Source organism: Gopherus flavomarginatus, chromosome 10, assembly GCF_025201925.1.
Source record: "Gopherus flavomarginatus isolate rGopFla2 chromosome 10, rGopFla2.mat.asm, whole genome shotgun sequence".
Lineage (NCBI taxonomy): Eukaryota > Metazoa > Chordata > Testudines > Testudinidae > Gopherus > Gopherus flavomarginatus.
This window is the reverse complement of record NC_066626.1, coordinates 53862153-53886224: the sequence shown is the minus strand read 5'-3', so window position 1 is coordinate 53886224 and position 24072 is coordinate 53862153. Positions and strand designations below refer to the sequence as shown.

At 41.6% G+C, this 24072-nt stretch overlaps 1 protein-coding gene across 2 annotated transcripts in view; it reads left to right on the top strand.

The window, feature by feature from the left end:
- Positions 1-24072, top strand: part of ARL6IP6 (ADP ribosylation factor like GTPase 6 interacting protein 6) — a 253595-nt gene that overhangs the window by 43761 nt on the left and 185762 nt on the right. The window contains exon 4 of one of the 2 annotated variants that reach the window (XM_050969356.1): positions 6242-7773. The exons of the other annotated variant lie outside the window; for it this stretch is intronic. Within the exon in view, the coding sequence (XP_050825313.1) occupies positions 6242-6296 (55 nt within the window). The 3' untranslated portion in view covers positions 6297-7773. Of the gene's footprint in view, positions 1-6241; positions 7774-24072 lie in introns of those variants that run through there. 2 annotated transcript variants of the gene reach the window in all.

Here is a 24072-nt window from a genome sequence, read left to right as displayed (position 1 = left end):
ATAGTGAGACAGTTTCAACAGGTGAGTGACCAAGACTTGCCTCAGAATAGCCTGGTGGTTAGGATACTCCCCTGGGGTGCAGGAGAGCTGGCTTTAAATCCCTGCTCCAAACTAGGCAGAGTAGCAATTTTAAAGACAGATCATAGCCTTTAAGGCCGAAAAGGGCCACCAGCTCTAGTCTGACCTCCTGTGTGTCACAGGCCACCTGCACACTGAACTCAGGGACTAAAATTAGACCAAGGCATGATAGCCCTCAGGAGGCACACCCCAGGCTGGAAAGGAAGGTGAAAAAACCTCCCAAGGCTACTGCCAATTTGATTGGGAGGAGAGGAGGGGATTTCTTCCCAACACCACACATGCTGGACAATTAGACCCTGAATATGTGAGCAAGAGTGAAGAACTTCTAACCCACATAAGTGTCTTAACTGCTGGACTATTGGCTACAATGAGGAAGATCCCTCTGGTTCTTGGTGAGAAAGGGCTGACTGGGTTTAGGTGCCTAACTCCAGGAGAGGGTTTCTGGTTGAGAATCCTGAGTTGAAATAAGCATCTGCCTTTGGCTTGCTGGTCAGGTGTCAAAGGCACAGATCAGTAGGAGTTAAGAGCCAAAGTATCTTCATGGATCTGGTACCTCATCCTCACCCCTTTCTTCTGCATGTTACTCCTGGATATAACTAGATGGCTCCCTGCTCAGCTTTCTGGCTCCTGGGAATCCATTTCTTAGGCACCTAACTCTCCCCATGATTTGTAGGGGGAATTAAAGCTGTGAATTCCACTAGGCAGCAGGGTGACGAGAAGTTAGGAGGTGCAACACTCAGTGTTTGTGAATCTAGCCTCACGTAGTCCCTCTACAGTGTCAGCCATTGGTTAGTCCATTAGGTGGAGTTTGTCAGATGATAGTTTTGTTTGCTACACCATTAAGTCACTTTATGTCCTCTGTCCCTCTCACTTTCTGTGCCAGGTTCTCACTTTATATTTATCTTGTTCACATTGCCGAGACTGAAATTGAAGCTTATACCAGATGCTGATGCTACTGCACATTACTGGGAAACCAGTGTGGTGCTGGCAACTGCCTTCATTTAAATGAGGTCTGGAATTGAGTTCCATCTGCCAGTTTTTGAGAGGATAGTTGGGATTTTTTTGTTGGGGGAGGTTCAGGGGAGGAGGAGAGAAGATGGTATAAGTTCCAAAATAAGGGCAAAATGTCTGTAATGTCCTGGGCAACATTCACTCTCTCATTAATGTGAGTTAATTGCTAGTGAAGTGTTCATGCTTGAGTACACATGGAGGTGCTATAATCATGCTTTAAGATTTGAGACTCTAAAAGTAAAACAGCATTCTGTTTCTTAGAGAGGCTAAAATGCTAATTATTTTGTAGCTAATACAATTTCCCCATGAACATGCTCTGATAATGTTGCTGGCTATCTTCATGGAGATCCATTAGCTGCATTTTCCTTTACTAGAACACACATTGGTAAACAAAATAATAAGGATTTAAAATATATATATATATGTGTGTGTGTGTGTGTGTGTATATGTGTATATATATATATTGTCAGTTTTAACACAACTGACATAAATAACAGAGAAGAAAGTTATCTAACCTGGAGCAGAGAGCCAATATTAGTTTTCACAGCACAATAGGTCAGACCAACCTTCTTCAATATGAAGGGAAAAGAATAGTAAAACAAAGATAATTTTTGACTGGTTAAAGAGATTTGCCAGCACAATTATATCATAATGGTCATTTTGTTATTCAGCCCAAATTTTGGGTTCTTTGTAATGTAAGATCATAAAATAAGCTCCAGAATTATTCCTTTTCAAAAAAAGAAAGACATAAAAGAGAAAAAGGCATGTTAGGAGTAAAAAGAGAACCAAAGAAAAGTGTGAAAGGTAAGTAAAAGAAGATAGGAGAGGCATGATGGGGGAAGGGAGAGAACAAGGGTGATGGGTTGAGGAGATGGGAGGGTGTCTAATTTCCTGGGTGGGCACAACCAAAAAGATTATCCAATGGGGAATATAACTGACTATTCCAATAATTCCTCAAGTGGGGACATATATCTATAAACTAATCTTGGTTGTTTCTGTTGCAAAACGTTATTTGTTCCATTGCCTCCAGGCTCCTCAAGTCAGAGCACCATTCCTTGATAGGTGGACACACTTATTTCCACCATTTGTAGAATTAGATGTTTGGTTATGATTGGTACATTACCCAACCATAGTTTTTCAAAGGATTTCAGTTTCCAAGACAGACTAGTTAGGCCTAGACTGGCATGGAGAGCCTGCAGTTCCACCTTGGCGCAGAGCAAGACATTGGCCTGAATGTTTACCTCTGTCCAGAAAGGACTGATCACAGGACAATCTCAAAGCATATGATATGAGTTAGCACTTGCTGTATTGCAGCCAGGGCCAGCTTTAGGCCGATTTGCCCGATTCCCCCGAATCGGGCCCCACACCTGAAGGGGCCCCGCGCTCGCTGTCTCCCGGAAGCAAAGTTCTGCATCTCCCGGAAGCAGCAGCTCTTGCTGCTAGGCAACAAGAGACGCTGGCCAGCAGAGGGCTGAGCGGAAGCAGCCACATGGGTGTTGCAGGTCAGGAGAGGGAAGCGGGGGGGGGGGGGAAAGAAGGCACACGTGTTTTGCAGCCTTTCTTCCCCTCCCCTCCCTCCAGCACTTACCTGGAGGAGACGCTGAGCGGGGCAGGAATCTCTGCAGTGGACCTCACTCACCTGAGCAGCTGCTGGGGCTCCCAGCAGTGAGTGTCTGACCCTGTGATTCCCCACAGGTTTGTAATATTGGATTGTTGTTGTGGTTATTGTGATGTTGCTGTTTTAGGGTGAGTTTGTGCCTGCCTGTGTCTGTTTCAAAACTAAAGTTGGGATCATGTAATGTAACCCAGGAAAAAAGCCCCCAGCTGGTACTTAGTGCTGTGAACTCCAGGTGAGAGAGAGAGGGAGGTTTGGAGGAGGAAATCAAATACATCAAGAGAGGAGAATGCGAAAGGTCTGCAGCATGGCACGGCAGGCTGAGACTTTTATCTCCCCTCCCACTCCACCGCAGAAGGGGAAACTGAGGCACGGTGTGATCTGATTCCCTCTCCAAATTATTTTGGAAAGGAATGAGACTAGGGCTCCTATCCAAACCAGTTCCCTTCCCATCAACTCTACTTTCCCTGCTGCAAGACCGCTGTAGGGGCTGAATATTTCCATTAAACTATGGCTCCTTCATTTGCCCTGCAACAATAAAATAGACCGGCTTTTGGGGGGGGAGGGGGGCTAATAACCCCTCCCAAAGCTGTGTGGATATTAAGGTTTTTTTGAGGTGGGGCATGATAATATTCTAGATCAATCAAATGCCCAGCTCAGCTTTCTAGCCATTCAGGAGCTCTAGGGCAGGGAAGGAAGGTGCTCTTGGTGCAGAGTGGTCGCAAAACGGGTGAATTTAGCGGGAGGTTGGGGGAGGTCTGCTTGAAATTGCACCTGATGCAGCCACACAGAATCACTGGCAGCACTGGGAGAGGCCAGGAGTGGAAGCAGGTGGCCTGGGGGTGGGGGGACATTGCCCTCGGTCCTGGGCTCTGGGATGGACTAGGCTGGGTGGTGGATTCAGTCTAGTCTTCCAGCCTGTTGCTGTCACTGGAGTTTGTGGTTTTCATCTGGCTCCACTGAAAAGATCAAACAAGCCCAGTAGAAAAGGAGAGTGAGAGAGGCGGGAAGAAGTTTGTAAGGGGTTTAAGTGACCCATCAGCAAAAGAGTAAAACCAGAGTTTGACTGGGTTTCCCCCCAGCCACCACTCCTGCAAACACTGGGGAAGGGGCAGCTCCATCCCCCACTGAGGCTATGGTGAGGGGCATCAGGGGAGGAAGGAAGCCACATGGCAGTCCCTTCCCCCCAGCACCACCCTCCAGCCCCCAAACTCTGTCCCAAAGCCTCCGCAATCCCTCCCAGAGCCTGCACCCCTCCACCCTTCCTGCACCCCAGCCTGGAGCCTGCACCCACCACCCAAATTCCATCCCACTCAGCCCTGGGCAAAGCTCCTTGGTCTGGCTCCCAGCCCCTCTCCAAGGGTTGCAGCTGTCTGGAGGTGCCTGCCTTCCACACCTTCCTCATTCACACCTCATTCATTCAATAGGGCAATTGATTACAAAGTGGAGGAAAGATCTTATTCTACTTCTAGCAAAAGGACATTTTTCTTTTACCTTATATACTACCTTAGGGGCCCGCTATAACATATTACCAAGGTTCAATACAAAGTCATGTAAAAGTTATACAAAAATGGATAATGCAGAGATTTATCTACAACTGCATTGACTGCTGTGTGCAGTAATATAGTGACCCCTGGGTCTCTGAATGAGGCTATATACTCGGGGAAGGGGGGGGCGGTGCAGCGGTGAGTCAGGGGCAAGCGGGTGGGCAAGCGGCAGGTGGGCAAAGAGGCAAGCAGTGAGCCAGCATGGGTTCTAGGGGCAGGCATGGGGGTTTCTGGCAAGGGAGGGAGAAAGTGAAAGGAGGCGAGTGGTGGGTGGGGGACTGACTAGGAGGAACACAGCAAGTCAGCGGGGGACTAGGAGGTGAAGAGGGGTGTGATGGTGGGGCCAAGTGGGGAGGGGGTGGGTCCTATTTTACTGCTGTGATCTGGTCACTCTATGTGTGCCAGGTTTCAGAGTAGCAGCCGTGTTAGTCTGTATCTGCGAAAAGAACAGGAGTAATTGCGGCACCTTAGAGACTAACAAATTTATTTCAACATAAGCTTTCATGGGCTTGTCATGGTACAATTCCCCACTCTGAACCTTAGCGTCCAAAAGATGGGGTACCAGCATGAATTCCTCTAAGCTCACTTAACAGCTTAGAACCTGTAGCGCTGCCACCAACCAGGAATTTCAGTGTCTGGTACACTCTGGTCCCCCCAAAACCTTGCCTGGGGACCCCCAAGACCCAGACCCTCTGGATCTTAACACAAGGAAAGTAAATCCTTTCCCTCACTGTTGCCTCTCCCAGGCTTCCCCTCCCTGGGTTACCCTGGAAGATCACTGTGATTCAAACTCCTCGAATCTTAAACAGAGAGGAAAATGCACCTTTCCCCCTCCTTCTCTCTTTCCCTCCCTCAGATTCTCCCTGAGAGAGAAAGTAATCCTGACACAGAGAGAAATTAACCTTTCTCTCCCCCGTCCCTCCTTTCTCCCCACCAATTCCCTGGTGGATCCAGACCCAGTCCCCTGGGGTCTCACCAGAATAAAAAAACAATTAGGTTCTTAAACAAGAAAGCTTTTAATTAATTTTTACTGTTCTTTCTTTCTTTATCTTGGTAAATTTTAAAAAATGGAATAGGTACAGGGTCTTTCAGCTATAGACACTGGGAATACCCTCCCAGCCTAAGTATACAAGTACAAATTAAAATCTTTTCAGCAAAATACCAATTTGAACTCCTTTCAGCCAAATACACATTTGCAAATAAAGAAAACAAACATAAGCCTAACTCGCTTTATCTATCTAGTACTCACTATTCTGAATCTATAAGAGCCTGTATCAGGGAGACTGGAGAGAAACCTGGTTGCACATCTGGTCACTCTGAGCCTCCAGAGTGAACAACCACCAAAACTAACAGCACAGCACAAAAACTTCCCTCCCTCAAGATTTGAAAGTGTCCTGTCCTTTGATTGGTCCTCTGGTCAGGTGACAGCCAGGCTTACTGAACTTGTTAACCCTTTACAGTCAGAGATATAAAGTACTTCTGTGCTATTAACTTTTCTTATCTGTTTATGACAGGGCTACAGCCCACTTCTTTGGATGAATAGAATGGAATACTTCTTTTTGCCTATGTGTGCTGTTTCTCTCCCCTCCCCCCCCAACCTTCCTCTTTGGCCCACAGCTGTTTCGACAGGGTGGCGCTGAGGAAGGAGGGTTTGTTTCTGCGAGGCGGGAGGTGCTGGGGGGAAAGAAGGGGCATAAAATAAACATTATTGAAGAAAATCAGTTATACAACTATCGAAACATAAATTATTTTCCTAATATGAAAGTGAAAATCTATCATTAATATTCTTTTAGAATGTGGTGACGTCTATCAATATGGGCAAGAGATCAAGAGATATTGGTAGAAAGTATTCAAGTGGGAGTAAGAAAAGAGCCATACACAATATGATGTAATGTATGTAATATATAATTTTGTTGTTATGTATATAGTCATGGAAAGGAAATAATACATGGAAGAAATGAAAGGTGTTTTTTTTGTTGTTTTTTTTTAGTCATCCCTGCCGTGGCCCCATCGAAACTGTTCGAATTGGGTCCCGCACTTGCTAAAGCTGGCCCTGATTGCAGCACCAGAATTTGCCAGACCTGGCTGCCCCAGACCTGAAAAGTCTCTTCCTGGAGTTTAATGCATCCTCCAAAAACTCTTCCTTTGGATCCATCTTAATCCTAAATCTATCTAGCAATGTTGTATGTTGGAACAAATCTGACTCCACTGAATGTTGATAAGGGGAACTGACAGCTCATGCTCCCAATTCTTTCTGACACTGTCACTGATGATTGCCAATGTGCCTGATTAGGTTTGAATAGAGACCAGAAAATGGCCTAGTAGACAGTGTAACTCTTTCAGAAAGCCCCAGGGGGTCCAGTGCTGCTAAGGCACCGAGACCAAACTGGTGTTGCAGAGCATGTTTAAGCTGAAGATATTGCCATCTCTTCTTTGGATCTAGTGAGACTTTCTCCCTAAGGCATACAATTATGTGGTGTATGCTCAAAATCCCTTTTTTAATTCAATCAGGTAACAGAGCGGGTCTGTGTGAATTAGAATTTTGGCATTATCCCAAATTAAAGTCTGCAGATGCAATAAGGGATGATATTTAAACTCAGAAGCAACCACACATCAGGTTTTCCTGGTAGCCAAAATTATAACAGATTTCTCCTTAGGGAAAAAGTAGAAATCTGAGGTTAGCACTGATTCTGGTGCGATGTACATATACAGCCAGGCTGGACAGCTGGAGTATCAGGGCGTCAGCCATTATGTTGCTCGCCTCAAGATTTAGGATTATATAGTAAAGCCCGAGGTTGGACAGGCAAAAGTCTCCTGATTTAATTGGAAACTGCACTTCTTTCAAAGAATAATCAAGGCTTGTTGCCCATACTTCACAAGAAGGTCTTTAAAATGTTGCTAATTCTGAAAAAAAATGCTGCCCACTTCTTACAATGTCACCTGAAAGTGAGAACAGGCATTCACGTGGCTCTATTGTAGCTGGCTTTGCAAGATATTTACATGCAAGATGTGCTAAAGATTCATATGCCTCTTCATGCTTTGGCCATTGTTCCAGAGGACATGCTTCCACACTGATGATGCTCGTTAAAAAAATGAGTTAATGAAATTTTTGACTGAACTCCTTGGGGGAGAATTGTGTCTCTTGCTCTGTTTTACCTGCATTCTGCCATATATTTCACATTATAGCAGTCTCAGCTGATGACCCAGTACATGTTCATTTTAAGAACACTTCCACTGCAAATTTTACAAAATGCAAAGAAGATACCAAGTGAAATTTCTAAAGATAGCTACAGCACTTGACCCAAGATTTTAGAATCTGAAGTGTCTTCCAAAATCTGAGAGGGATGAAGTGTGGAGCATGCTTTCAGAAGTCTTAAAAGAGCAACACTCTCATGTGGAAACTACAGAACCCAAACCACCAAAAAAGAAAATCAACCCTCTGCTGGTGGCAGCTGACTCAGATGATAAAAATGAACATGCATCAGTCTGCACTGCTTTGGATCGTTATTGAGGAGTACCCGTTCGCATGTAAATATTTTGCAATGTCAGCTACAGCAGTGCCATGTGAATGCCTGTTCTCACTTTCAGGTGACACTGTAATTAAGAAGTGGGCAGCATTATCTCCTGTAAATGTAAACAAACTTGTTTCTCTTAGCGATTAGCTGAACAAGAAGTAGGCCTGAGTGGATTTGTAAGCTCTGAAGTTTTACATTGTTTTATTTTTGAATGCAGGTTTTTTGTACACATTTCTACATTTGTAAGCTCAACTTTCATGATGAAGAGATTGCACTACAATACCATGTATTAGGTGAATTGAAAAATGCTATTTCTTTTGTTTTTTACAGTGCTAATATTTGTAATAAAAATAAAGTGAGCACTGTATACTTTGTATTCTGTGTTGCAATTAAAATCAATATATTTGAAAATGTAGAAAACATTCACAAATATTTAAATAAATGGTATTCTGTTAACAGCGTGATTAATTGTGCGATTAATTTTTTAAATCATGCAATTAATAATGATTAATTTTTTTAATCGCTTGACAGCCCTAGATAGAACCAAAGCTACTGTACAAGGTTCCATTTTATTTTCTCTCTCATAGCTCCAACAAGTGACATTCTCTCTGTTCTCTACTTGTGCTGAAAAACACCTTAAAGCTTATGTCTGCCACACAGTTTGGACTACAGCGATGTGAAAAACAGTGCACACTGAAGTGCTGTTCTGTAATTCCCCATTGTGGGGGGCAGTCTCCTGCACTGTAGCACTGGGACATGGAGAAGTCTAGGGCTTGGCATTTGTCAACACTCTTGAGCATAATAAAAACAATAAATAACCAGTTCCCCTCCAAAAAGAACCAAAATTCAAGCCCCATGACTAGAAAAAGAAACAGCTCCTGGGCTGTGATTAACTTGCCTCTAAATGCAAATTGTTTGATAATGCCATATCTTTAATCAGTTCCTGTAGGGTTTAATGAGAGTGTTCACCATCCCCCAGGAACTTTGCGTGGTTTGGTGCTCAGGCACAGGATTGCCACAGAGAGTGTAAACCTCTGGTGTTGTATAGCGAACAGTGTCTTGTTTGCACCTTCAAAAAGAAAGCGAAAGTGAGAAAAATTAAAAACAAGGGGAAAAGAGAACAAACTAATTGTTGCTGAAAATTAATAAGCTGCCTCTTTAGTTACATAAGCTTTCCAGGTGGTTTGGTTCAATCAAGCAGTTGTTAGTATTTTAAATGTACTACTTCTATGATGACAGCTTTGCTCTTTTCACCGCTCATCTCAGAGTTGAGTGAGTTTGTATGTGCCTAATAATCCGGTCAATTTGGTATTCTGTTCTTCTAGGTTCTCAAATTAGCAACTTTAATAATGTTACAGGAGAGATAGATACTTCAGGCCATTTCTCCTTGATTGTTTGGTTTGATTAGTATATGACTGTAAAATGATGTCTTATTGTAGACAGGGACTATTTATTTTACATTTAATAATCTAATTTTTCACTGGGTTTATACAATCACTTCCCTTGCAAAGATGTATAAAGATACTGCAGGTCCGTATTATCAGTCTGATTACAGTTTCTGAAACTAATCTGTTCTGATGTGCCTATAGTGCTTACATTACTGGATAATTTAATTGAAAAACCATGTTCTTCAGTTAATTTTAGGTATACGGGCCTATATATTTTTATATGTTTTTAAAAAATTGACTCAACTGTTACTAGAGTTGGTCTATAACAAATCATTCTGGTCACGTTCTGCCTTCAGATGTGTGGTATCACTTCAACCTTTCAGATACTCCTAATGAAGCTGCTATGCTAGCCTAAGTATCCTGACTTGTAGTCATGTTCTTTGACCACATGACCTCCTGTTTCTTTAATGGAAAATGTAGAGTTAACTGAGATATTGCCAATTATTGTGAGCTAAGTGTGAAGAAAACAATTATTTTGGTTTGATTTCAATAGTAAGTTAAACAAAGCAGTGAGCAAAATGATTTTGCTGAACATGCTCTGTAAAAACTATATAAGAATGATCCATGTTTTAGAAAGGTATAGCACTTTTGTTCTGTTTAATTATTTAGTTTTCAATTTTTAGTCTTTTAGTCTTTTCTTTTTAATGAGCTGTTTAAAGCAGTTACCTCTGTGACTTATGTTTCACTTATTTTACACCTGAATAGAATACTCTGAATATGTGTGTCACCAGAAAATGACAGTTGTTTCAAATGCTAGCAATAAGTTAACTAATTTAAAACAGGCCTGTAGTTGAAAATGCCTATAACTCCTGTAGAATGTCTCACTAGAGTTTGCATTAGTTCTGATCAAAGACTCAGTCAGTTCTTAATGAATTATTGAACTCTTGAGACAGTTACATGTCATTTACAAGAATATTGTTACACTTAACTATATTTCTTTTTGTCTAGTTTCATATCTTCAATTCAGATACTCTATGTTGCCTAGCGGGTGCAAGGGGCCATAGGGGGAGGCCTTAGACCTCATACCGGGCCTCTGATACAAGGGTTTATGTTTCAGGGCCTCATTTTACTACTATCTTACTACATATGTTGCTGTTGAAATGGCCTGTGAAGTACCGGTTACAACCTCATTCCACTTTGTCCTTCTAATCTTGTAAAAATATCATGAATAGCAAGATCGAGAGCAACATAGAGTGTCACCACTAAATACCTTTCCGAGACCTGAAGAAGAGCTCTGTGTAGCTTGAAGGCTCTTCTCTTTCGCCAACAGAAGTTGGTTCAATAAAAGATATTACCTCACCCACTTTGCCTCTCTAATATCCTGGCAGCAACACAGCTACAACAACAGTGCAAACAATACTCTCCTTAATCATTCCTGATGTTGAGTGCTAGTGCTACCTAAAATTATGTTATCAGTGTACAGTTTCACGCCTGCTGCACCCTCTAGAATCTGGATCATTGTATGGTGAAATACTTCTGGAGCCAAACATATTCCTAAAAGCAGTCTTAGGAAGCAGTATCTGCCCAACAACTCTCAGTGTCCAGTGGGATCTTTCAAAAATCGAGCCACTGAAGAATTTGGCTCCTGTCATCTCAGGCAACAGTTCACTTCTTGTGGGCATGTGCAAGTGTTCTGTTCTTATGTTTTTGTTCAGCTCCTTAGGGTCTATACATAGCTATATTCTCCTTCCTTTTTTCTCTTGAATTACTAAGAAGTGAACCTAATCTATTCGTTCTTCTAGTCTCTGAATGATACCATTCGTGGTCATCTTTAGCCGCTCTTCTTCCAGCTTCTAAGGGGTGTGGATCTATTTGTGTAGCATGTACTATAGATTCTGCATATTCTCCTAACTGTATCTTGTATGTTACTGGGAGGGACTCATTTTCTGATGGTATTAATATTTCATATCAGGTTCTATGTTGTCTCCTACAGTATTCAGTTTCTTAAGACCAAGAGCCTCACCTGTGTGTAGGCTCAAGACAGGTTGCTTGCTTCTGTGCACCATGACAAACTGTTTTATTGTTTTCCCATTGTACCAAAGTGTCAGTGTGTACTATTCCAACACTGGAATTGTTCCTCCATCATAGTCTTTCATACACACTTTTGACACTTCCACTTTTATATCCTCCTTACAGCTCTTTCAGCTTCTGCTATTACATTTACTTGTGCACCAATATCTATCTTGTATGTCATATAGGTGCCATTCGTGCACATTTTAGGCAAATCTTCTGAGTTTTCAGCCTCCTTCTTTCTAGTGTTTAAGCACAGCTCTTCCTCTGCACTTGAGGAATTCTTTCTGTGCTTGAAACATGCACTTTCTGGCTTTCTCTGCACTTCTGAGCATAATGATTGGGTTTATTACAGTTTCTATATATTTGCTTGAATGCTGGACAGTTCTTATATCCATGCTGGTTGCCACATTGCTGGCATGATTTCCTGCACTCCATAGAATCACAGAACTGGAAGGGACCTCGAGAGGTCATCTAGTCCAGTCCCCTGCACTCAAGGTAGGACTAAGTATTATGTTTCTTTCCTTGGCCAATTTAATTTCTGTGAACTTTCCCCTTGTTGGTGTAGCTATACTATGCACAGTCACGTGCGCTGTGCCTTTTACTAGGCTTTTTGTTTGTTTGTTTTGCTGCTTGGCATATACATATTGCCCTTTCTAGTGTCAGATCTCTCCCTGATTAACCTCTTATGGAATTTTTTATTGTTACACCCGAGGGCAATTTTGGTCTTTAATAAGAGTCTTTTGATATTCCTTATTCACAGGACTGACTTTAGTTTGAAGTCTTGACAAACTCACCTCTTGTATCTCCTTAATTCTATGTTCTCATCCTGTATCTATACACCTGTCATAAGTAACATTTTTTCCATAGGGACTCAATGATCCTCAAACATTTTAATTATTTCTGCAAAGCTTTCCTCTCATTTCCCACCACCTTCTGTGTGCAATGCATTGTATACAGTTAGGGCGTCTGTGCCTGCCACTGTTAAGAGCAGGGCAATCTTTTGCTCATGCTCCAGTGTATTTGCCCAGTTGGTTTTATGTGCAGGGGCGGTTCCAGGCCCCAGCATGCCAAGCGCGTGCTTGGGGTGGCAAGCCGCGGGGGGCTCTCTGCCAGCACCACGAGGGTGGCAGGCAGGCTGCCTCCCGTGGCTTGCCTGCGGTGGGTCCGTTGGTCCCGCGGCTTCGGAGGACCTCCCGCAGATGTGCCTGTGGGAGGTCCGCCGAAGCCACAGGACCAGAAGACCCTCCACAGGCAAGCTGCTGGAGGCAGCCTGCCTGCCGTGCTCGGGGCAGCGAAATCCCTAGAGTCGCCCCTGTTTATGTGCAATTCAAATTACTGTTTGAATCTTTCCAGGTATTTCCAGCATTTCCCCTGTTTCACAGGGCTGGAGTGGAAGTTGTGTGTAGTTGCACGGACTCTGTAGCAGCCATTTAAATGTTATCTCTGTAACTGCATCTTCCAGCATGCTGTGCCTTCCACTCTGGTACTACATAGTATCTTACTGACATGCAGAGCAGTATCAAGATAAACACTTTAGGATGAATAGAAACAAGGCAGCAACTTCCTACTATTCTGTGCAGCTGCAGTTTGCAACTGCCTTGTCCTTTGTTTGTCTCAAGCAGGAAGTGTTGTAGGAAATCAAGGACTACATCTAGTGTTTACAGGAGGACTTACTGTATAGCACACCTCTAATTCAAGTCCACATACAAAGATCCTTACCTCAAGTATGGTGGTGCTTTTAATTCAAGTTGGCTGGCTTGGCAGGAGTATAGGCTAATGCTCAAATTAGCACAACTCATCAGCTGCTAACACAGTCACTCTGTAATATGGACATAGGTTAGCTCTGCTTGAGTGCCACTGGTCCTCCAATACCGTCCCACAGTTTCTTCCTATGCCTAGAATGTTCTCCCACAATTCACTTGGAAATAATTCATAGAATGGCAGTTTGCTGTAGTTTTGAAGAACCACAGAATATGACCCAGAAGTCTTGGCACTACTCACCTCATGAGTGACACCCATGTGAACATATTGGCTCAAATGCTATTTCACACAGTGGCCACTCTCATTTGAGCAAAGCTAATACAAGAGGAGTAACTCAAGTGTAGATAATGTGAGTTAAATCTGCAGTGAAGAGATACCCTTAGTTAACTAGGGAAATCAGAAAAATCATTCTGAACTGTTGTATCAATTTAGATGGAATACGCATTGTTAAATAGAGTTTGGTATATAGAGACCTCAGGCTGGTTAGTGCCATTGCAAATACACCATTAAACATAATTTTAACTTTTTATTAAAGAAACAGAAAAGGGAAAACAGTTGAAATGTAAAGTACTAAGTAAGGATTTCATTTGAATAACATCCCTTGTTCCCCTTCCCTTTAGCTGGACAGAGTTTTTAGAAGGAAACTCCCCTGACTGTTTGATAATGCCTTAGATGGTATTAAATATGGTAATAACTGTCCTTTTGGGGAAAAGAAGTTAGTAGAGATGGGCTGGAGCTGGCACTTCTATGTTGTTGAAGTCTGATTCCATTTCCAAGACAACAAACGCACACAAAAGGAGAGAGAAAAGAATGACTAAGAAAATGCAGCATCAGTCTCTGGTGTTGACTTTCATTTGCAACCTCGCTGCTGGAAAAACAGTCTTATCAGCCACCCTAAGCCCTGGCAAACTTGTATTATCAATGGCTGTTTAGGGCATTGCCTTTAGCTGCCTCTGTGGTCACAGGCTTACAGCAGTGTTGCACAATATGCAGTCTTGACCAACTAAGCCCGATTCTTATTAGACAGAAGGAAAAAGGAAAGGGATAGGAAAGAAAAGAAAGGTAAGGAAGGAAAACTACACATGGCATGGGGAAGAGAGAGATAAAGTTGCACATTCTAGATAGCATTTGGGATTCAGCTGGAGCTTGTGGAGGTGGCAATGTCATCTGGGTCCATCTCTCTGGCCTGGTCTGGTCAGGACATCATTTATGATGGGGATGAAGACATTTAGGGTCCAGGAGATGGTCATGGTGGGAGTCATGATGATAAAATTTGCTGCAGTAGCCCAGTTTTCCTCCCAAAGTTTCTCTTTAAAACCCCAAAAGGAAGGATGGTATAACCTGCCCTCTCATAATTTTGGCTGCCAGTTAGGCCCAATATCTGGCATACCAATTTTGATTCTTGATTTAAAGTCTCATGCTATTTTTGTTTACCAGGCATGATTTTAACACAGTCCTTGAATTATATCAGTAAGCCTTCTTGTTTGGACTAGTTCAGACTTTGTCTCTTTCATACCTTTTCCCATTCTTTGTTGTTATAGGTTATTGTGACATCTTATAAACATACAATAACTTCTTACAGCTGAATAAACAATTACAGTATATTTCTACATCCAATTATTACAATAGAATCCCTTGGCTTTGGTTCAAATGAGGATTGGCAAAGCAACATAAACCAAAACTGAGTGAAAAGTTTTGTAATCTTTGGATTTTGGTTTAAAATGAGAAGTAACATGCATCTTAGATGGGTTCTTGAGGACTGTACAAGGTTTTTTTGACATGGAAATCTGCCAGCTGGCACAAATTTCACTATGAAACAAAAACTAAACTCTGAAAACTAACTTAAAAATATTTGTGCCAGCAAAAAGCTTAGTTTTCAGTTTCAGTAACAGGTTCACAGACCCCAGAAAGCTTCACATGAAACTCAGCAGGTTTTATCTTTGTATTCAACCACAAACCTTGCTGAATTTCACATTCCTTATTGAAATATCTACATGGTTTATAGAGCCATGCTAAACTGTACTTGAACTTAATAAATATGAAAACAGTCCCCACTGAAGTGGAGGACTATGTAGTAGCCACAAAAAGAGTGAATTACACAATCATCCAAACTTCATGTAATGGTCATATAAAGATTAAATAGGGAAAACTTAGACAAAACTTAAAGGTGTTAACTGGTTCGTGAGTGGTATTTTGACAGGGATATTTATCAGTGGTATGTATTTTAGAAGTAGAGAGATTTAGAGCTCAAGTTACCAAAATCCACTGCCACTGGCTGTTCAGTTCAGTAGAATATCTTATTAATATTCCATTCAGTCAGAGGGGAGCTTGGATTTCAAAATATCTGCTCTCTTCTTGCTTGGAGATACTTGCAATCAAAAGAATTGGGGACAGTAAACAGACTATTCTGTGTGGCTCCAGGGATCCAGTTCACACATGCATCTCTTTTCTTTATGCCTTGGGTCAGATGATTGGCTCTCCTACAGCTGCTGTGTGCCATTTAGGCAGTGCAAGGTAGTCATAAAGCCAGCTGAACTAGCTAGTGAAAGATTAACTCAGACGCAATAATTCCCTGAGTAGTATATAGCAGCTCCTCTGCCACTCCTATCCTGGTCCCCAGCATAGAGGTCATATCTGAGTGAAAGGGAGTATGACCAGGGTGTATCAGTTCCTCTGTGATCTCCCAGCTGCCAAGCTCTTTAGTGCGTTGGGTAGCCAACCATCATTTAGAGCAGTCCTGAGGTTGCTGAGTCCTGAGGCTCATAGTGGGGACTGTCTTGGTTTCTAGCAGGCCCCAGGAGAGCAGGGATAGGCACTAAGGTGGCAGTATTTTTTGAATTGCTGGTTTTTCTTGGAGTTGAAAAAGTAAAATTGGGACGTATGCCTTATTGTCTGGCAGAGTGCCACAAGTTCAAAAAACTGCCTGAGGAATGCTTATGTGATTTTCCAACTGCTGCTATTAATAGTAAATTTCTTATTCTCCAGTTGTTTTGAAACTCTTTATTATATTACCAGTAGCTTAATATTGCAGGGCTCAATAGCTATTCTCTCTATTCTGGCTGCATCAGGAATTCTATTGCTGACTCTGCCATTAAGTCACTGTGACCTATCTTTTGGTTTTGCCATCTATAAAACAAGGAAATAATGCCACTTATCTTTGTAAAACAGTTTGAGACCTACCAATGAAAGTGTGCTATCTAGCTACTAAGTATCACTATTAACCTTTCAAGACATGGAGCTATTGATTTAAAAAAAAATTCTATGGCAGACTGTTTTCTAAGGACTGAATTCTTTTATGAAGAGAGTGTCCCAGCATTTTTGGTTATTACTTTGCCCTTTAGATGATTTGGGGAGAATTGCTTTTCACACTACACAATACAAAGCAGTTAGAGAGCCTGATCTTGCTGCCATGTTGCATGTAAAACTCAGCCAAGAGTGTTCTGTGCACTTGTAAAAAGTTAAGACCTGATTCTTCAAGACCTGTGTTAGTAAGAAAGCTTCATTTTAGAGTTTATATTTTACACTCATGCAGAAGTCATCCTTGTTCTATTTTCCCATTTTCCTATATTACATGTATTCATTTGATCTTCAGACCTGTACTTGTGACTTTACAATCTCTTGGCGATAGTCTGCTATTACAGATAACATTTTAATCACATATACCACTATAAATGTTTTCACACATAGGTTTATTTATATTATATAAGAACAAACAAAGTAAGTGACTTTGGACATAAAATGTGGTGGAACTAAAGCCCTGGATCCAGGATCGGCGCTAGGGGTTTGAGCGCCCCAGGCGGCCGGCAATTTCGGCGCTCCGCGCGCTGGTCCCGCGGCTCCGGTGGAGCTGCCACAGTGGTGCCTGTGGAGGGTCCGGTGCTCCGCGGCTCCGGTGGAGCTGCCGCAGTCGTGCCTGCGGGAGGTCCACCGGAGCCGTGCAAGGAGCCAACTGTCCACAGGCAGGACTGCGGCGGCTCCACTGGAGCCGCGGACCAGCAGACCCTCCGCAGGCACCACTGCGGCAGCTCCACCAGAGCTGCCTGCCGCCCCCTCCAGCAAAATGATGCCCACCAATTATTCTGGCGCCCTAGGCGATTGCCTAGGCTGCCTAAATGGTAGCACCGGCCCTGCCTGGATCTTAACTATATATCTGGCTCTGAACTTTGCAGGACAGATTCACAGCTGGTGGAAATTGTAATAATGCCATCGAAATCAGTAAATTATTTTGACATCTTACAAACTTACACTTCTTACAGCTGAGTTCACAATTAGGGCACTTTGTAGGTCCAATTATCACAACAGAATCTCCTGGCTTTGGTTCAAATGAGTACTGGCAAAGTGATATAAACCAAAACTGAGTGAAAAGGTTTGCCCTTACCTTCAGTCCCTCTGATGGTAGGACACAAAACTCTGGATTTGAACTATCCTGAAGCTGAACTTTTGAAATCTGCATTTGAATCTGAACTCAAATTTTGGGCTGTTTACATTTAGTGTTTGATTCTAAATCATTCAAGACAATTTTGAGCTGTGATCTCAGATTCAAACCTGAAATGGCTTCAGTGGAATTACACCAAGAATGAGTGATCTATTCATTCCTTAGGAAGTTCCTTATTGCAAGTCAATTAGTCTTCAAACAAGATTTGTGGTGACACATGAATACATGAACCAAAAAAGAGTGCGATTATTATAGACTCATAGACTCTAGGACTGGAAGGGACCTCGAGAGGTCATCGAGTCCAGTCCCCTGCCCTCATGGCAGGACCAAATACTGTCTAGACCATCCCTAATAGACATTTATCTAACCTACTCTTAAATATCTCCAGAGATGGAGATTCCACAACTTCCCTAGGCAATCTATTCCAGTGTTTAACTACCCTGACAGTTAGGAACTTTTTCCTAATGTCCAACCTAAATCTCCCTTGCTGCAGTTTAAGCCCATTGCTTCTTGTTCTATCATTGGAGGCTAAGGTGAACAAGTTTTCTCCCTCCTCCTGATGACACCCTTTTAGATACCTGAAAACTGCTATCATGTCCCCTCTCAGTCTTCTCTTTTCCAAACTAAACAAACCCAGTTCCTTCAGCCTTCCCTCATAGGTCAGTTCTCAAGACCTTTAATCATTCTTGTTGCTCTTCTCTGGACCCTCTCCAATTTCTCCACATCTTTCTTGAAATGCGGTGCCCAGAACTGGACACAATACTCCAGTTGAGGCCTAACCAGCGCAGAGTAAAGCGGAAGAATGACTTCTCGTGTCTTGTTTACAACACACCTGTTAATGCATCCCAGAATCACGTTTGCTTTTTTTGCAACAGTATCACACTGTTGACTCATATTAAGCTTGTGGTCTACTATGACCCCTAGATCTCTTTCTGCCATACTCCTTCCTAGACAGTCTCTTCCCATTCTGTATGTGTGAAACTGATTGTTCCTTCCTAGGTGAGCACTTTGCATTTATCTTTATTGAACTTCATCCTGTTTACCTCAGACCATTTCTCCAATTTGTCCAGATCATTTTGAATTTTGACCTTGTCCTCCAAAGCAGTTGCAATCCCTCCCAGTTTGGTATCGTCCGCAAACTTAATAAGTGTACTTTCTATGCCAACATCTAAATCGTTGATGAAGATATTGAACAGAACCGGTCCCAAAACAGACCCCTGCGGAACCCCACTTGTTATACCTTTCCAGCAGGATTGGGAGCCATTAACAACTACTCTCTGAGTACGGTTATCCAGCCAGTTATGCACCCACCTTATAGTAGCCCCATCTAAATTGTACTTTCCTAGTTTATCTATAAGAATATCGTGCGAGACCGTATCAAATGCCTTACTAAAGTCTAGGTATATCACATCCACTGCTTCTCCCTTATCCACAAGGGTCGTTATCCTATCAAAGAACGCTATCAGATTAGTTTGACATGATTTGTTCTTTACAAATCCATGCTGGCTATTCCCTATCACCTTACCACCTTCCAAGTGTTTGCAGATGATTTCTTTGATTACCTGCTCCATTATCTTCCCTGGCACAGAAGTTAAACTAACTGGTCTGTAGTTTCCTGGGTTGTTTTTATTTCCCTTTTTATAGATGGGCACTATATTTGCCCCCTTCCAGTCTTCTGGAATCTCCCCCATCTCCCATGATTTCCCAAAGATAATAGCTAGAGGCTCGGATACCTCTTCTATTAACTCCTTGAGTATTCTAGGATGCATTTCATCAGGCCCTGGTGACTTGCAGGCATCTAACTTTTCTAAGTGATTTTTTACTTGCTCTTTTCTTATTTTCTCTTCTAAACCTACCCTCTTCCTGTAAGCATTCACTACCTTTATTTTATTTTAATTTTATTTATTAACTGTAAATTTCATCTAGTTCGACTCAGACTTAAGGTAAAAATCTTCTAGTGTTATAATCTAAAGAGTAGGGGGAAAATGTGATAATTTCCCTATTCAACTGCTATTTCTTAGATAGTTAGAAATAATTTTTGAACTCTTCACCTGTTTATAACTTTCTTTTCTACCAAAAACAACAATCTCTCTCTTAGCCTTGAAGGACACTTCAAAAATCCCATGGCACTTCAAGTATGGATTTTTGTCTCATGTTCTTGGCCAAAATTTTCCCTGTCCCTTATTGTTATCCTGCATGATAAAGTTACATTAGCTGCTAACTTCTACCTTAGAGGTGAGTACACTCTTGCAGGGATATTTATGTATAGAGTTTGTGAAGTGCATAAGGATTCCTTGGAATGAGAAGTGGTACATGGCATTTCCCATGAACCAGGTTGTCACAATGGTTTTTATATCCTTCTACTTTTCTTGCCAAGGGGGGAAACAGTTGCTTTTCCTGATAGGTTTGCTATTGCAAGGATTTGCTTTATTTGCAGACACCATCAATATTTTTAATTGTGTGCCTAACAGCACTATCCTACAGCCAGTCTCTGTTGGAGGATACCATATTGTATCTAGGGGAGTGGGGGGGGGGGGTGGGTGGAAGGATACCATATTGGTATATGTATATTGATACAATATAGTATCCTTACCATATCCTCTGCCATATTGCTTTTTTTCTCAAAACTCATACTTTCATGTGCCACTTCCCCTTATTGTGGCACATGAACTTGGTGATCATTTAGAGATTTAGTCCCTCAGAGACTGGAAACCATTTCACATAACACTTGAGGGATGGAAGAGGAATTTCGCTGCTCTATGCTTGATGGAATTTGTCGTACCTATGGTTACTATGAATTTATAAATCACAAAGTAGGCAATTTCACCCTATATCTCAAATTGTGCCCCTGCTTAACAGCAGTGTCAGTGTCATCATTAGTAACTGACAGCTCACAGAGAAAGTAAAAAAGATTTCCAGACACCATGACAGACAGTCATCTCCTTGCATTATCAGTTCTCTTCTGTGATTATGAAACTGAAATAGAAGTGGCCACTGAATTAATTGTTTCGGTCTTTAAGACATTAAAAAAATACTTACTGATCTAACATCAGGGTAAAAGAAATAAGGAGATTTATATGAATAAAAAAATCAGATATTGTTTTATGATTAAAATGATGCACAGAACACTGTATAGGACTTCTGAGCATCATTTAATAAATTGTCACTTTACAATATGTAGTCACTACGAACAACACATCCCTAATCTCAGCTGTTGTAGTCGGTCTAATAGTGTGAATGCTTACACACATTAACGTTACTCAAATGAGAAATCTAACTGAAGTGAACGTGACTATTCCCTTGAATAACTGTGTGAGTACTTCTGTGATTTAACCCTAAAAGAGAAAACTCTGACCCAGTCTCTGTCTAAGGATAACACTTGAAAGCAAATATTTACAGAAATCAAGTGAATTTGCATATTTGCTCAATTTTTTATCCAAATTCAGTCCTGGTATAAGCAGGTATAACTCCACTTGAGAGTAATCATGCCAGCTTACATAATGATAAATTTGGTCCTCTGTTTATACACAATGGCTGAAAATAGTAAAGCAGCAACAATTAATAATTCCTCCATAGTATTTGAAAGTATTAAAGTAAAATGCACTCCTTCAGTTTTTAATGGATGCAATTCTTTTATGATTGATGGGAAGAAACAAATTTTACTTGATAAACACAGAGCTAAGAAAGAGACTGATGTGACTGTGCGTGCTCTACCTTTAAAACCTTTCTACTAAATATTAGTGCTTATCAAACCAAATACTGATATTGCTTGCTATAGCCATGCATAGCGTGAGCAGATGCTGCAAAAGCTTCTGTCCATTCATTTGAATCCTGGCTTGCAGCACTTTGTGCTAGGCCAGCACCTGGCCTTCTTGTATCTGGCAAAATTTTCAGTGTCTGAATCCTGCCATCGCTATTCACTGGGTGTAGAACTGGTCTTATGGTAACTCTGATATATGGTATTATATGAAGGCCCACCAGGGTCTTGACATCTTGATCAATATTCTAGTTTCTTTAACCTTAATGTCTGATTTCTTCAGTGGGTAATAAAACCAATATAGCACTCTGACTTTGCTTTTGATTTATCTATTTCTGAAGATCATATTTACACCTTGTCTTCGTACTTACATTAATTACAATGGGAACAGTAGGCTTACCCTATGTTGAATGCCTTTGTGCTGTGGCATTTACAGCTTCTAGTGCTTAATGTGCTAGAATTATATATCCATGTGAGTCTGACAGAAGGAATACGCCCAAGGCAAGAGGAAATGGAAAGCAGTATCACAAACAGAGACAGCCTAACTGTGAATAATTTGGGAACATTAAAATATGGAAAAAACTTTGAACGTGTAGTAAACTCTGCCGTGGGTCACTATGACTGGTATTAATAAAACATCAAGACACAAGATTAAGTAGAAGGAAGGCAAGACCCCTAATCTTTTTTCATAACATGGATCACATCTTAGAGCAACTGTCTTATGGATACATCCCCTCCTATTTCTGATCATGCAGACCATCTCCCTCCCACTGCCACTCCAATAAGATCCCTCTAACAACAATAGTGATTGTTACATGGGAGATCAAAAGTAGAAAAGCTCAGAGTATGTTAAACTGTCTTTGAATGTGATTTAGCAGTTGCAAACAGAGGAAAAGCACCAGCTGACCAGACAACTCTCTACAGGTCCACCAGCAAGTGCTAAGTGGACCACCGTTTAAATGAACAGGCAGGGAGGCAAAAATGGAGGCTAGTAGAAAGGAAGGGATGAAGAGAAGATTAAAAATGAACAATGGGTTTAATAAAAACTATAATAAAAGCTATTGTCCTTTTGTGTTTAAAAGATGATATATAGTGGGCAGTAATGTCTTTTTAAGAATGTAATCTCTGGCATTTTAATCTAGTCTAGTCTTTTTCAGTCTGAGGTAATAGTTGTCTACTACAATTCTCATTTACATATGTGTCCGTCATCATACATATAGATAAAATCTAGCACTAATGCAATATGAATGATGAGAAATCAAGTACTCTAAACCAGGAAACTGCTGAAGTTAAAGATGAGTGCTGAAGCTAGGGTTGCCAGTTGTCCGGTTTTCAACTGGAACACCTGGTCGAAAAGGGAGCCTGGCCATTAAGAGTCTGGTTGGCAGCACAGCAGGGCTAAGGCAGGCTCCCTGCCTGCAGTGCGTGGCTCCCAGAAGCAGCAGCATGTCTTCTCTCCAGCTCCTAGGCATAGGGGCAGCCAAGGGGTACAAAACTTCGCCTTTAGGCTGAAAACAAACATGACAAATTTCAATCTAAAGGGCAATGAAAAAAAAGTTAAAAGCACTTACTAACAAGCTCTTACAACGAAAGTGTCATCTTAGCATTAGCTTTAGTATTGCTCCCACAATGCTATAATAATAATAATAAATAATCATCATCATCTCTATGGATAGTGATTTGTTCTTCACTGAAGTACATTAACTCCATTTTTAATTGGCTTAGGTGTTGCTCTTAGCAGTGATTCATTCTGAATGCCAGGGTGTATTCCTGGTTTTCTAAAGGTTAATATTAGGCTGTAATGAACAGTACAGATTAAACATTAGTGACATTCTATTTTCTCATCCACTATAGATAAAATATTTATACTTTAACAGAAATTAGTTTAGAAAGCAGGTGCAGCTTTGATGTTAACATTTTTTAATTAGCAGTCTTAATTAACAAGTTTGTTTGCTAATGATTAATCCTTTGTGCAAATGAAGTGAGGATTTGTCAATCTTAAAGTTACAGGCAACCTGGATATTCTTGGTTTCTTCATAAAATAAAAACAAACATAAGAAAATGATGATAAAAATCCTCTGGGATGTCAAATGGAGTTTCTCAAGAGTGCATGGGAGTGTCAGATGGTTCTCAAACATCACTAATCTAAAGCTGGACTTAATCCATATGGTGAATTTCAAGTACATCGATGCTGTAAAACAGAGGTCAGGCTTTTCTGATCCACCTCTGCACTGGTAGTTACTATGATGTTTTGAATGTAGTTTTCACCAGAAGCAGATTCGCAGGTAGCATTTATTGCAGTTTGATAACCAGGTGATTATCTATTCCCAGCTCAGCTGCACGTAAATTAACCAGAACCACCTTTACACCTGAGTAGAATGAATTAAATAGCTTTAAGGGGGAGTCTTGCTTGTACAGCACTTCTGAAAAGGTAAGGCATTTTTTTATTTTGCTTGTGAAGATAGACCTATTGGTTGGTGGGTGTGAAAGAAAGAGAGTGTTGTTTTCAGAAAGCCGTAACTGTGGGGTCTGGAAAGGCAAACGATTATCTTGTAGAAGGGCCTATTTGAGCTAGGAGGAGAGAGATAAACAAAGAGAAGGCCTCAAAAGTTTTGGAAAAAAATGAGTATAAGCATGGAAACTCTTCAGCGCTCATTCAGTTGATTCTTTTAGGAAGAATATTGATAGCTTGCCAAAATATAAATATTGCAAGCCTCTTATCCAGGGGCTGCTCCAGGCACCAGCACGCCAAGCGCGTGCCTGGGGCGGCAAGCCACGGGGGGCGCTCTGCCGGTTGCCGTGAGGGCAGCAGGCAGGTTACCTTCAGCGGCATGCCTGCGGAGGGTCCACTGGTCCCGCGGCTTCGGTGGACCTCCCGCAGGTGTGCCGCTG